Raw genomic sequence first — 15,579 nt, 5'->3', positions numbered from 1 at the left:
CTGACCGTACGGTAAATTACCAGGAGTATACGGTCTATGACTATTTCGTGTGTGAATGCAGACATTATCCAGCTATGAGGAACATGTATGTAAGGCGATCTGCTAATATTGGAGTTGATATATGGAAACGCTAGCAACTTAGTTAGCACAGTTAGCACTGGCTTAGCAGTCCGAAACATGTTTACACATTTAAACAGTCGTGGTAGATACCTTGTTTGATAAATACTAGGGCTGTCAAGTTAACGCGTTAATAACGCGTTAACGCAAAAAAAAATTAACGCCACTAATTATTTTAACGCGATTAACGCATGTGTATTTTTTGTCCTCGGCCGCCGTAGTTTCAGAGCGCGTAGAGTTTAAAATACCATCTACAAGCTGATGCTGACAGCCCCGCTCCTGCCGCCCGCTTGTGGCAGACCACACTTCCACGCTCACTGGCAGGCCCGGACTGGCCATCGGGAGGACCGGGAGGGAGTGTATGTGTGGGGCGACTCGCGCGAGCGAGGCACACCTTACGTGTTGTTGTTGTTAGCATCTGGTGCTAGCTAGCTGCGCTAACGGATAAAAGGAGCTGTTTCAATGACATTTCGCCGACAACTGCGCCGAGCACTTGACTTTATGCAGGTAGCCAGACAGTGGGACATTGTACGAAAAGTCAGCACACTCAGCACGGATAGTACGCGCTACATGATTGCAGCATCCAGGCAGCTCCCATTCGAGCATATATGCCTTGAGCTGCACATAGCTCCAACGATCCATCACAGTGTCACACACACACACACACACACACACACACACACACACACACACACACACACACACACACACCACACACACACAGTATTATTGTATGAGAGGTTCCAGGTTGAATTGAGGCGAATATTTGTAATGTTCAGGTTGTTGTGTTTAATATTCATGAGAATATTTGTCATTGTTCAAATGATAATAAACAAACATATAAAGCATATTTGTCCACTCATATGTTGATAAGAGTATTAGAAACTTGAAAGATATCCCTCTAAGGTACATTTAGAACAGATAAAAAATGTGCGATTAATTTGCGATTAATCGCGATTAACTATGGACAATCATGCGATTAATCGCGATTAAATACTTTAATCGACTGACAGCCCTAATAAATACACAAATAACAATGCAAACTTACAGGTTGTGTACCCGAATCTTCCCCTGCTCCAAACGGTCCAAACAAGCTGTGCATATCCGGCCTCAAACTGGGCAATGTTTTGGAAGCTTTCGTCTGTGAAATGCCGGTTCTTCGAACCTCTGGAGGAACAGTGTTAAAAAGAAATTTCAACCACTGACTTCGTCGTGGTTCTTCCGTCGGTAGGACAAACAGCTCAGATTTCTCCTCACATTTCAGGAAACAGGTCCTTGGCAGTGGCATGACTGGATCGGTTGTGAACTGAACCAGAGCTTCCAACAGTAAATGTTAGGCTGGCAGAGGGTGCGGCCAGCGCCGCTGGGTGTGGCCATAGCTCTTCGGGATTGGTCCATTTCGTTCCGGGTACCGCATGACATCAGGCCGTACCCGGAACTAAATGGAAGACTCAAATGGGCAGTGACGTATCTCCAACGAGGCGTTTTGGGGAGGTATTTTCTGTGTTAGAGTTTTACTCGCTACAGGGTGTACTTTGAGGGTTTTGACTCTGCACACCGTTTACATGCATAAAAACCTTCATAACACACAAGGGGATGGGTAATAACCGGAAAAGCATGACATGGGAGCTTTAACTCACTTGTGCAAATAATAATTCAAAAGAGTATTTGCAGAAGTAGGAATAGTGTACACAACTGACCGACCTTTACTGTCACAACCATAGACTGTATATATAAATGGACGTAGGGTCCGTGACGTCACCCATAGGATTCTGCAGAGTTGCCGAGAAGCCCTTAGTAGGCGGAGTCGGCCACTAACGGCTCGACAGTGGCGTCAGAGTCTAACTCCCGCCTGCTACATCCTGATCCAAATAAGGGCAAAGAGGCGGAGCCGTGGCGGAGACGAGGCGGGACAGGGCGGGACCTTCTGCCAACGGCCGTCAAGTTCCAGACCTAGCTCAGGCTAAGAAGCTAAGCTAACATGCTCACAGTATTAAGCTAACAACCCAGCTTCCGGTCACTGCTCCTCGTTCCCGGCGTTCTGAAGGTAAGATCCCCTGTAACTTTACAAAACTTGTCCTTTTGATTTAAATGTTCTTGAACCTACACTATACAATTGTTTTTTAAGTGCTTCACCGTTTTTCAAATATAAATGTCATTTGTAACAACTTTGTAAACTAGCAGAGATATGGCCAGTGTTGCGTGAATTAGCCTATGGAATTAGCCATAAACTGTGGCCTATACAGTATGTAAAGGAATTAGCGTATTGTGAATTAAACAAAGCTTTTCCCTATGATTTAACTGTTCTTGATATTACACTATACAAGTTTAAAAACGCTTCTCCATGATTCAAATATAAACAGTGTAATATGCATGGGCTAACAAATGCAAAATTTGCATATTTATACTTTTTGACCATCAATTGTATATACATTTAATCCAACGTTACTGTTTCAACAGCGCTGTGAGAGTATAAATTAAATATGACTGTAGAAAAAGAAAGGCGCTTTTATATTGATTAAACCATTTTTATTTCTTTCAACATTAAGAAAAAAAGATGGCAACCTCCTCCACAACCTGTAAGTTGATGGTCCTGGCTTACTTTACATGACTTCAGATGGTTGACATTACACACAAACATACTATATCTATATACATATATATATATATATATATATACGTCAGGTGTGATTTCATATGTTATGTTGTATGTTATTGTCAAAGGAACACAATGAGCAACCCTTTATACTTAATTTGATATTCCTCATTATCTGAAGCATTTGTTACTCTCATTTATTTTCCTCCCATAGTGACTGTATGGATAATCGGAGACAGCTATGTCCGGCGTGGAGCCCAGAGAGCTACAGAGACCATCGGCAGCAACCTTGGCCTCGACCTTCGCGCCTGCTGGTTCGGTTGGGGTGGACTGCGCTGGAGAGGTCTCCTCCCCTTCTTTTCCAACTCCCTGCGAGGAAGAGCAGCCCCGGATGTCCTCCTCATCCACTGTGGCGGCAACGACTTGGGGGATGTGCCCAGTGTTCACTTGGTGAATCAGATGAAGGAGGACCTGCACCAGCTTCACCATCGGCACCCTGGCATGAAGATCATGCTCTCCCAGATCAACCAGAGGTGCCGATGGAGGGCTGGTGCAAATCCTGTCAAAATTGACAAGGCCCGGAAGTTTGTTAACAGTGTTATGGCTACTTTTGTTCATAGCCTAAATTGTGCCATTGTTGACCACTCCAACATTAGACATGACAGTCCTGGGCTTTTTTTTGCGAGATAGAGTTAATTTCACCCCTAGGGGAAATGATATTTTTTTAAAGTCACTAGCCAATTGCCTGAAAGACCATCTCCAAAGACTGTGAACTGCTAAAATGTCAGTATCACTGTTTTTGGATTTGGCCTTTAGAGTATGTTTTCTAAGGCCCTTGCTAAGCCCAGACTGTCATGGCTAATGTTGAGTTAGATATTACATCTGTAGCCATAACACTGTTAACATGGCTGCTCTTCCTCTTCCCCACATCCCACCCCCCCCTCTTCCCCCCAATGGACTCTGTAGCTCTCCAGGTCACAACACAGTGTGCTCAGATCTATCCACTTCCCATTGGCAGGCTGCCAAAACACACCCATTGTTTTGGGTGTCTTTGTATGGGATGACATGTTTCATGTTTGCTAGTGATGGGAATTCCGGCTCTTCTTGGTGAGCCGGATCATTTGGCTCGGCTCACCAAGAAGAGCCGGCTCTTTCGGCTCCCAAACGGCTCTTCAGTTTACCACATATTATACCTTTTATAATTCAATCAAATGTAGCCTTGTTTTGACTAATGATTTATATGTGTACACATATCACTTAAATTATTCAATACATCCTTTGTACTGAAGTATTCAAAAGTAAAAATGACATGTTTAATATCAATTATTTGATGTGGCCAATTGTTTTCATTACATTTACAGACCCTTGTATCTCTCTGATACCACCCAATGAATGCACAGACTTGCTTGTAGAACCACGCTACACAAAGCAGATAGCAACACCTATAACAAAACCCGAGGTGACAGGGCTTTCAGTGTTGCAGCTCCTAGACTGTGGAACAGCCTCCCAGTACATATCAGGACTGCTGAGTCTATTGAACTTTTTAAATCTCAGCTAAAAACTCACCTCTTTGCACTGGCTTTTAATACTAGTTGAACATTACATTTTTACATTTGTATGTGTTTTTTTAAAAATATTTTTCTAGTTATTGTGCTTTTTATCATGTTTTTAATTATTGTTTTATTATTGTACTCCCATTGTGTTATTTAATATGTATTGCCTGTACAGCACTTTGGTCAACTGAAGGTTGTTTTAAATGTGCTATATAAATAAATAAAGATTGAGATTGAGATAAAAACGTAAGCATAGACATTTTAAAAAAGGGGCTACTGTATCGACATTTTAAAATTATATTTAAAGAAAAGGCCCTGACAAAACAGCAGGGCTCTATTTCAGTAGTAACTATAGAAAAAAAGACAGCAACAGCTGACATCAAATCTTTGCTGAGCCCAAGGATAATCATAAATAAATAACATAGTGAAAATAAATATATTGCAATGCTCAGTACAGCAGCATCCAACCGTCTCTAATCATAAAAAAACATAATACAAATAAATGTATTGCAATGCTCAAAACAGCAGCATCCAACAGTCTCTAATCCTTGGATATTACATGTCACTGCATGCATGCACGGAGCAGCTGTAGCGCGGAGATCATATCATTCTGTCTTGTATTACTTAACAACAAAATAACAAAAAAAAACGGCTCGTTCGCGGGCGCGAGCCGGCTCCCGTCGTTCACTTAAAAGAGCCGGCTCTTTGAGCCGGCTCGTTCGCGACCGACACATCACTAATGTTTGCACAGTTCATTTCCTTCCTCAGCAGCCACAGGGAGAGAAACTGGACTCCTGTATTTGAATGGAATGTCTGTTAAGGTAAGAGTGACAAATATGTGGACATATGTTAACTGTTGGTGTGTTTGTCTTTCATATGTTTTCTTGTCATTAATCTTTGTCCTTTATGATGTTGTAAATGGAGCTGCTATGATAAAAGATAACCTTTAGACTTGATCTTACAATAAAGTATCATGGTATAGTATAGTTGTTTTGAGAATAGTTAACTTGACTTAAGACATTTACCAACCTTAAAAATGTTTAGTTGTTTTGCATTTCATTGTATTCTTTCGCTTTTAAAGTCAGGCCAAACTATATTCTTTCAACACGCCCTACATCCATTTTTACTTTAAAGATATGTCACCAGAGAGGTCTGTGTCCGATGATATGAATTGTTTTCAGAACCCAAACCTGCTTGGTACACAGTGTGATCAAGTCACAGGAGATATATATTTTAACAGCACAGTAACACAATAGAGAAAACAGAACTTATATCCAGGGGTGCACATAACTGGTACGCAGGTACGCATGCGCGGCAACAATCTGAAATGCGTACCGTCACTTGTGTCACAAAGCGCATTTGCGTACCGACCATAGACTGTATATATAAATGGACGTAGGGTCCGTGACGTCACCCATAGGATTCTGCAGAGTTGCCGAGAAGCCCTTAGTAGGCGGAGTCGGCCACTAACGGCTCGACAGTGACGTCTGAGTCTAACTCCCGCCTGCTACATCCTGCTCCAAATAAGGGCAAAGAGGCGGAGCCGAGGCGGGACCTTCTGCCTCCAGCTGGGAAGTAACAGAGCTAGCTCAAGCTAAGAAGCTAAGCTAACATGCTTCCCCATCAGCACACTGCCGTCACATTTTACGTTTCTAAGGTAAGCGGACATGAAACTATTCAGCAAAACTATAAATAATAATCTAAGTTATTGAGTTTTTAGCATAATACTTCAGAATCTTAAAATCCCTTAACGTTTGTATGTAATGTGCTAAATGCAACACTGGAATCAAGCAAATATTAATATGTTTGCATGACATTAGTTATTTATATTTTGCTATCACTTAATTATACGTTTAATACATTTAAGTTAAGCTAAGGTGCATGTGATGGTAGCTAGTTAGTGTTCTTACCTGTGAGGCCTCCTCCAAACAGCATTATAACCAGACTGTATCATTACAACTATAAGTACCAGTTCTAGATCCTTGACTTTAGACAAACAATTCAAAAGACAAAATGTATTTAAAGACCAATCTTTATTTGAAGGTGCCTCTTAACCTGGGATATTAGTTATACAGTAATAGTATTGACAATCTAAAAAAACTGAGCAACTCAACAGTCAACTTTATATTTCTTATTGTCTAAAGCATTTATTATTTTCATTTTCCCCTCATATTCAGTGTGGACGGATTGAGACAGCGTGGTGTCCAGAGAGCTGCAGAGACTTCAGGGAGAAACCTCCGTGTGATGGACGTCCTGTCTGTTGGTTTGGCCGGAGAGGACTGAGGGTCTTTCCTCAGCGAGGAGGACCAGGCCTGATGGAGGAGCCCATGCATAGCTGATACCACCTTATCAGGCCTAGTCTGTCACTTTATTTGACTAAATGTGTTTACTTATACATTTAATAGGTTTACACCTTCTGTCCATATGTGCTTTTTTATTTAAAACATGTTTGATTAACTTTTGGTTCAGATTTCAATAAATTGAATTTGTATTTGCACTCCTTTTGTCCATTATTCTTACTGAAAATGTTAGATTACACATTCACATCCGACTGAAGATTGGCCCCATTTATTTGCGTTGCAAACTCTGCGGTACAAGGTACATGTTGTGAAGCTCATAAAGTGAGGCAAATAGAAATAATCAGCTGATGGAGTGTAGATGTGGAAATAGGTGCATTCGATCAGCTGACTTCACAATAAAAGTAGTTTCTTAGTGAATGTCCTGTACTGGTCTTAACATCTCATAACAATAGCTTTTAATTTTCCTATTGGATGTTCTTCTTGACCCTCAGAGAAGGAGAAAATGTTGAGTCGTGTCTTTCAGGCATGTCCTTTCCTAACAAAAATTACAGGAAACATAAAACATATTATTGCAGAACAAGTGTGTTATTTATGAAAGAGGTGTGCTTGTGTTTAGGGGCTGTAGATATAATTATTTTGTAATTGTAATGTTTTATTTTATTTCAACAGTGAGCTACAAAGACAATCAGATTATGAATGAACAGTATGAAATTCATCAACATTGAAATATATTTTATTATCAAAATAATATTTAACTGTTATCAAAACTTAGTGCAACTGTAGAAGCTTGCTCTGTTCTCTCACTGAAATCATAACTTTTACCACGTTTTTTACAGACAATATTGAGAGATAAATAGCAGTTGTCACTATGTGTTAAATAGCTTTGCCTTCAATACCTTAAATTAGAAAGCTGACAGTCATATTGCTTGTTAACATCTAAATGTAACCCTTTGCATGGAAAAAACCCTCAACTTCACTGATGTGTAGGTGATCTAGTATTTAGTATTGTTTAATGGAATGTATATCAGTGTATTAAAGTCAATACTTCATTTATTTAAACCAATATCTTTCTTGATTCTTTGTACAGTATGAAAAAAGAGTATTTGTACCTGTGCTGAAGTTCACTGCTGTGAGGAGTCCAGTTCTGTCTCTCACTCTCTGGTCCATCCTGTCTGCATCACCTGGAAACTTTAAACAAACAGATATATATGTAAAGAACCATGTGTACAAACAATATAACTTATTATCTTCTGTTGAACATGTTGGATTGTGTATTGTCCGAGTCAGGGTTCTTTTTATTTTACTGTAACTTTGGAAGTTGTGTTACCAATGCTGTTGTGTTACTGTTTATTTGATACCAATTTGGTAATGCACATTTCCTGCTGAAATACATGCATACCAAGTTACTGCGTGGCACTTTGGTTTTGATAAAACAGTGTAGTTCCACTATATAAACGTTACATTCATAATCAAACGAGACAATCTGCAAGATAATGAGCTATTTGTTGTTATTTTTAATGCTTGTCCTTCACACGTTAATCAAATAAAATAAGTACCGATACATAGCAGAACAATTGTGGCGATGTTCAGCTTAATAAGCCTTGTTCAACATAATTTATTTAGCTAATACTACAGCGGGCTGCAGGCGAACCAAGTCTGCGTTTCGCTGCATTCCTTGATCTCCAGTTATAATGCCGGACTCCGCCGCCGGCCGAAGCTAACGGAGCCGCCGGGACGCGCTAGCGAGCTAGCCCCCTGCGGCTCCATTAGCTTCGGCCGGCGTGGACTCCGGCGGCCACCACTGGGATAATTGGGTCCCCTTTTAACATTTGCTCCCGTTTAGCATTATGGGCGTCACAGCCATATACTATAAAAGGCTGAATCATAAACTAAACTGTATATATATATATATACACATGTATAAAGGGTTGCGTCCTTAGCTGGCTAATAAGCTACATAATAAGCTACATAACAAGCTAAACTAACAAGCACACAAACACCTGCTAACGGGATTAACATGTATAATATTATCATTTTACTCACCGAAAAAAGCTGAGAGTAGACTTCTTGGAAGGTCTGTTAGTACATTCAAGCGCACAGCACTACATTTCAATTGTCTGGTATTTGTAACAATATTCCCTAAAAGGCACAATCACCACGAACACGGCTAAAGGGTCAAGTACAGCAACTACAACTAACTAACGTTGTAGCCTAGCAGAGTGGACAAATTGCTGTTAGCTGACAGTGAGGCACGTACCTGTCCATCAAAGTGACCACGCCCTAATTTATGCAAAAACTTTAAGACCTAATATAAATAAAAGGGTCGTGTTAGAAAACAATTCACTCACAGATCCATAATCATGAAGGTGGAATCTAACTATATTCATAATAATATTTATTGGATCCATAGGTAGAAACATGTTTTTTTAGGCTGTGAAATTGGGCATTTTAACATGGGGCTCTATGGAAATTGCTCCTTTCTGCAGTCAGCGCCTATCGGCCAATATATGAACTGCAGTTTGTGGCACTTCCGCATTGGCGTCCCGGCTCTTCCCCAGAGTTTGCCGCTTGGTACCGACGTAAATGTGAAGCTTTTCCAGAAGGCGGTTAGTTCACCGGACGAGAGTCAGTCTCCGTTAGCACAGACAGGGCTGCTGTTAACGTCGGTCTGTACAGCAGCCCTGCGCTAAAACAGCTGATCACAACGTTCACATGCCCCGCGGTCACGAAGCTCTGTACTCTACTACCACCCCCCCCCCCCCCCCCCCCCCCCCGTTGACAATCGCGAAGCGCTGTACTCCACTGACGCCACCCCCCCCCCCATTGACAATCGTCAGAAGTTGGAGTACCAAACACTGACTCCAGGTACTCATCTGAGTACCTCACTGAGAAAGTTGTGTGCACCCCTGCTTATATCAAACAGAAGTACCTTCTATTAAATATTACACAAATACAATACTTAAAGTATTGTATTTGTGTCGGACTCTCTGAGTGTTTAGATAGTTAACTTTAGTCTAAGTTATCTCAGTGGGTCTCAAACGGTTTGGTCACCCATTTAGGCCTATGTAAACAATTATTTCCGAGGCATACCTTCATAGTGTAGCGACCCTGCATAGGGTGCTGGGTGTGTCACTCAAGCGTCCCTCGTCTCTCTGCCAATCACAGAGCTGCACAGTAATGCTGGTCGGTGTGCGGGCCTGTGGTTGGGGGAGCAGAGGGGGGAGGGCTGGGGGTGTCGTGACGTTGACCCTGCTGTGAGCGTGAGTTAGGGACGGGAGTGGAGTAGAGTGTTGATGAACCTGCAACCTGTAACAACATGTAACCTGTGACCGTGTGCGAACAAAGGAGCTATTAAACACCAAGAACTTGAAGCCTATTTCCGTCTCCCTATGTCGAACGTTACAATATGATCATTATAGTTAAAAAACAATAAAAGAATAAATGAAAAACAGTTATGAAATACTATATGACAGTAAAACAAGAATACAGTTTAAAAGGGGAGTGATTTGTAAATAGCCATAAAGAAAAAGAAAATCTGTTTACAGTTGTGTTTCATATGGGTGTTGAGAGATGTATCCATAGATCTCTTAATGTTGCTCTCAAAGTGCACCAGATTGATGCATTTAATTTCAATATTTAAAAAAAACATCTTCCCGGGGTAGCATGCCCCCTGACCCCCCTAGGAGGATATTAGGTCCACCCCCCACTTGTAAAACTGCACTTTACCCCTGCTTACGTGAGCTGATTATCGAGCCCTCATTGTAACAGTCGCGGGTGTACTGTGTATGTGCGTGTGAGGAGTGTTGCAGTAGAAAACTCCACTGTAGCGCCCGGTACATTAATGGGAAACCCTAAATGTTTGAGCACCCTCTATGAAACGTCAAGCTACCCCACAGCACCCCCAAAAGAAAATCTCTGGCGCCGCCACTACCTGTAAAACATGAACAACAGGCTGTCGCTGTCCAGGTTGCTAGGCGACGGACCGCGGGCGTCAGTGTCAGGTGACGCAAACAGGAAGTCCTCCGTTAACCAGAGCGTCTCATTTCGTACACCGCTCGGTTTGCTGTTCCTTCACTTAATTTTATATTTATATACATTTATTTTGGACGAAAACTTAGCGTGAGGAAAGGCATGCGTGGCGTCAGTACGTGAGATATGGGTTAATTGCGTGACTCTCACGCTCAATGCGTGAGGGTTGGCAGCACCTCCAGTACTGAAACACATACAGAACGATGTGGTATCCAGCAGCCCAAATAAGGTGTTGACTGAATTTATTTCAAAAGCAACACCAGCCTTCAGGGGGTTCCTCTATAACAATTTGAGTGAACTATGTCTTTGTTTTGCTGTCAGGACCGTTCATTCACCTATTTCACCGTTGTATTTCTCACATATTGTATCCACAGATTGTATGTGATCCTCACTTAAGAACCTCCAGTTGCCAAGATGAAGAGAACAATCTTGTTTTGGATGTTCCTATTGTGGATCACTGCCATTGGAGTGTTTCATTCATCTTCATGGATTTCATCTGTGTACCATGAGTCCTTTTCCCCTCGAGAGAACCAAAGTCTTTGTGCATGTCGCAAATGTATGATGGAGTATGAGCCATGGTTTACTGAGTTGATGAAAGCCTCTCCAGATCCCATTCTGACACCAGAAAACAACATCTCAGCGGATGACTTTAAATGGTATCAGGTAAATATCAACTTTTACAATCTTTAAAGACACGTATAAGTAATATGACTTCTGTGTTTCCCAAAATAATATTACTAAAATAATCACTGACTGCGTATTTACATTTTTCCTCCAAATCAGCATCTTGCAATACAATTGCAGCTTTATGTGAAAGAGAATTAGGGCAACATGGAAAAACTATTTTTGAGATCTGATCAAAAGTTAATTTTTCTTTTAGTTCTGAGAAAAGTCAGAATTCCAAAAAATAATTCACATATGGCCCTTGTTCTTTTTTTTTGCTGTAAGTGTCAAGAGCATTAATAACCTTTTACAGAGTTATGTTGAAGGTAATGATAAAACGACTACTTATCCTTAATTTATGATCTAAGAATAAAAATAGTTTATTGACTCAATCATTTGATTTATAACCTATTATGCAAAATGCACTTTTTGATGTCTGTTATACATAAATATGTGTCCCCGGTGTGTCAGGGAACTCACAAAGTGTCAGAATATAAAACCCTCTCTCTTTTCCTCCGTACCCAAATCTCTAAAAACGGGGGAACAATGGAGCTGATCCAGATTTGCTGCGTCATGACGACATTACTAAAATGTGGGCTGGCTTTACTCCCACGGTCCTATCAGAAACAATGCGACGTGTTTTGGACGTAATATGGTCTTTGTTTACATTAGCAAGTATCGCTAACACTCAGAGCTAACCTGTACTGAAGAGAGTATCACTGCTCGCATGCACATCATTGTTAACGTTAAAGACAATCTGTTCTTGTTATGTGTTTCAGAGAATACAGGGAGACAGACGCGGCTTCGGTGTCTACAATAAAACAGTGAATAAAGTGTTTGAAATCTTCCCACGCAGAAATGATTCACCAAAACACAGCCCTAATCGCTGCAGGACTTGTGCTGTGGTGGGAAATTCTGGTAATTTGAAGGGATCACACTATGGACCTCTAATAGATTTCCATGATACCGTCATAAGGTAATAAATCCTCAGCTTCAGTGTTAAAGGTCACCCATTATGCAAAATGCACTTTTTGATGTCTTTTATACATAAATATATGTCCCCGATGTGTAAGGAGACTCACAAAGTGTCCGAAAATACAACCCTCTCTCTTTTCCTCCGTACCCAAATCTTTAAAATGGGGGAACAACGGAGCTGATCCAGATTTGCGTCCGATATGACGTAATATCTGAAATGTGGGTGGGCTTTACACCCACGGCCCAATCAGAAACGTTGCTATCAGAAACAATGCACAACGTTTTTTGGAAGTAATATGGTCTTTGTTTACATTAGCATCGCTAACACTCAGAGCTAACCTGTACTGGAGAGAGTATGTGTGAAAAAGCAGGAAATAAAAAGGAACTCACCTTGTGGTAAACCTGAGAGAGAAAAAGAGTTTGAGCTCCATACTGTTTCAGAAATAATCCTTGATGTGGTTTGGAACATGATATGGCGTTTAATTTAAGCAACGTTTAGCTGAGTTTCTGCTGAGTAGACACTCTTCTCTTCACAGAGCTCACTGCTTGCATGTGGACTCCAAAGGGGCGTGGTCAGCAGCTCCAGAGGGGCGTGGCCAGCAGCAGCTCGGGTTACATTTAAAGGGCCAGACCCAGAATCAGCACATTTGTAACAGGGCTGAAATAGAGGGGTATGAGGCTACAATGGGTGATCTGTTTGGTATTTTGAGCAAAACACTTCAGAGACATGTTTTGCAAAGATATGGGACTATAATATATTGTTAAAATATAGCATGATAGGTGAGCTTTAAGTGAACTGCACATTATTTTGGAAGTTGATTTTGAGAACTAAGGAGGAATCCTGACATTAGATTATATTACTTATATATTAAAGGTCCCCTATTATACTATTTTTCAACAGTATATTATATGTCTCAGATATATACAAAACATGTCATCATTGATCAATCTTATGTCACAGGCTTCTCCAACAATGCAACATAATAACAATACAGATAGCAAGAGCAATACAAAAAGAAAAATAGTTATAAAATAAAGTGAGCATGTGGAATAGTGCAGTACGAGTCTATATACAAGTTATTGGAATGATATATATTAGATATTAGATATATATTACTAAGTAGCAGATGAATGTTTTTGAAGTTGTTTCAGCAGTTCAATTGTTTAACAGTCTCACAGCTCATTTTCAGACAGGTTTTTATATTGATGGATCAGGTCAAAAACATAGAGAAGCTTTTTTCCTGAAACTAGTCGAATCTCTTAACACAGAGACGACACATATGCATGTATAAAAGACATCAAAAAGTGGATTTTTCATAATACGTGACCTTAAATTGACGTTTCAGCCAATCCTCAAATGTATCCATCTGCCACTAACAAGCAAGCTGTGATTCCATATTTCCTTCTCATGTGAGCGACTTCCAAGCTTTTGTTTTTAAATCCATAATGTACAAATGTATATCCTCTGTCTGTACCATTTAGAATCAACGACGGCCCGACCATAGGCTATGAGAGAGATGTAGGAAACAAAACAACACATCGGGTGATGTTTCCAGTGAGTGCTACTAATCTGGACAACAACACTCATCTTGTGCTGTTCCCATTCAAGATAAGGGATTTAGAGTGGCTCATCAAGACGTTCACTCCAAGGTACAGTTGGTGTGTGATATAATATGTGTGTTATATAGTGTTGGGTATTAATATAATAATAGGCAGCTGGTGAGGCTCGGGATAGGGAAGGCTGATATTTAAACATCACAGAAGAAGTTTTTATGTTTATGACAGCAATGCACCAACTGACCAATAATATTGCACAGCACAGGAGCTACAGGGGGATGGTTGTTTAAAGCAGGTTCTAATCAATATGTACTTATAGCTTACAAGGCTACAGAGTAACGAGATGCTGGGCTAATATTTTAACTTTGTACAACAACGCAATTACATTTATTTAGAATTGCCAAAGTACACATTCAATGACAGCAAGCATAAACAAACAACCATAATCAAAATCGTAGTCACCACAGAAGGTGGATTTAATCAATCTCAAACAATGTTAATGCAGGGACAAAACCTGTTATTGTGCAAACAAAACTCTTGCGCATAGGTGCTGCTAACTGTATCCTGAGTCACACAACAGATAATTCGCAGTCGCTGAATATTTGCAGCTCTTCTTTCAACTTGTTGTGTATGACCTAGGGCTGTTTTGAGTAAGCTTATAAAGGGCAGCGGCTACAGCCGTTTCCACGAGCCTACCTCTGCTCATTCTGACAGAATTTAAAGTTAGCATAGTTAGTGCTAACATGTGTTATCTGAGCAATAAATGTATTCATTGACTATAAAACCATAGCCTTACAGGCCTACTACAGGCTGATATTGGGATCTGTTAGACATATTGTATAGGCTAGAACAAAATGGACTAATTTGAAACCATTTCGAGAGAGAAAGACTTGAACAACATGTCATGTTTCCTCCAACAGTAAGAATGCTAACTCAGGGTTAAAAGCTAACAAAGATTTGGTGAGTGAGTATTTTCCATTATACAATTTATGCTAATTCGCTTTTTGATGAATGTCAAAATGAAGTCCTACTTTAATCCTGAACAGGTGATGATCCTCAGTCCGGCTTTCATGAATTACGTTCATTTGAATTGGCTCGAGAGGAAGGGCCAATATCCATCCACTGGCTTTTTGACTTTAATTTTCAGCATCTACATGTGCGATGAGGTAGGTTCATTGTTATTCATTCACATAAAAGAAAAAAATGATATAACAATAAGGTCAAATCGTTTTAGAATTAATAATAAGCCAATCTAAATGTATTCTAACAGTGAATATTGGGGCTTATACTACTTCTGGGCTACTGCTACAACTTAACTCTAAATAAAATATAACTTTTTTTGTTTTCATTGTCATATGTTCACACAAATGTTAATGAGGACAGCTAATTGTTCAAAAGTCAGATTGGTAACGCTTCCACAAAGCTAGGTTATAAAATCCATGATAATATTCATCTTCAAGTTAAATCCATATAACTTTCAGTGTATTCCTGTTGTTTTCACAGGTCAGTGTGTTCGGGTTTGGAGCAGACAGTAAAGGAATGTGGAACCATTACTTTGGAGAAGTACATTTTAGTCCACGGACAAAAACTGGCAATCATCCTGGATCTGTTGAGGCTGCAAAGATTAATGAACTATTTAAGCGAAAGAAAATTAATTTATACAGAGGATGGTAATCTTAATCTGCCACGAACATTACCTACGACTTTATTTATTCATCATGTTCATTTTACAAGAAAAAGGGGAGTTTGGTGTGGTAGTATGAAAATAAATAAAGTTCAGTCAGACAAC

At 40.2% G+C, this 15,579-nt stretch overlaps 1 protein-coding gene across 3 annotated transcripts; it reads left to right on the top strand.

Annotated features, from left to right (window-relative positions):
* Window positions 1-5,021: 5,021 nt before the first annotated feature.
* Window positions 5,022-15,579, top strand: LOC117482920 (CMP-N-acetylneuraminate-beta-galactosamide-alpha-2,3-sialyltransferase 2-like). Of its 3 annotated transcripts, none has more exons than XM_034131164.1 (7): window positions 5,022-5,087; window positions 10,970-11,258; window positions 12,115-12,234; window positions 13,716-13,883; window positions 14,711-14,750; window positions 14,837-14,956; window positions 15,294-15,579. In XM_034131164.1, exons 2-7 carry the CDS (start codon window positions 11,239-11,241, stop codon window positions 15,462-15,464), a joined length of 639 nt encoding a protein of 212 aa, XP_033987055.1. In that variant the 5' UTR covers window positions 5,022-5,087; window positions 10,970-11,238; the 3' UTR covers window positions 15,465-15,579. The 3 variants fall into 3 exon arrangements, with proteins under 3 accessions (XP_033987055.1, XP_033987053.1, XP_033987054.1); XM_034131162.1 differs by having other exon boundaries at window positions 12,038-12,234; XM_034131163.1 differs by lacking the exon at window positions 5,022-5,087 and having other exon boundaries at window positions 10,850-11,258; window positions 12,038-12,234.

Source organism: Trematomus bernacchii, unplaced genomic scaffold (genome assembly GCF_902827165.1).
Source record: "Trematomus bernacchii unplaced genomic scaffold, fTreBer1.1, whole genome shotgun sequence".
NCBI classification, from domain to species: Eukaryota; Metazoa; Chordata; class Actinopteri; order Perciformes; family Nototheniidae; genus Trematomus; species Trematomus bernacchii.
This window is presented reverse-complemented; position numbering and strand designations above follow the sequence as displayed.

What these genes read in the sequence shown, in the direction of transcription:
- LOC117482920 (XM_034131162.1), top strand. Translation starts at nt 11,010, where the DNA reads ATGAAGAGAACAATCTTGTTTTGGATGTTCCTATTGTGGATCACTGCC. An exon ending in ATGACTTTAAATGGTATCAG is followed by an intron (nt 11,259 to 12,037) that starts GTAAATATCAAC and finishes TATGTGTTTCAG; the next exon opens with AGAATACAGGGAGACAGACG. An exon ending in TAAAAGCTAACAAAGATTTG is followed by an intron (nt 14,751 to 14,836) that starts GTGAGTGAGTAT and finishes AATCCTGAACAG; the next exon opens with GTGATGATCCTCAGTCCGGC.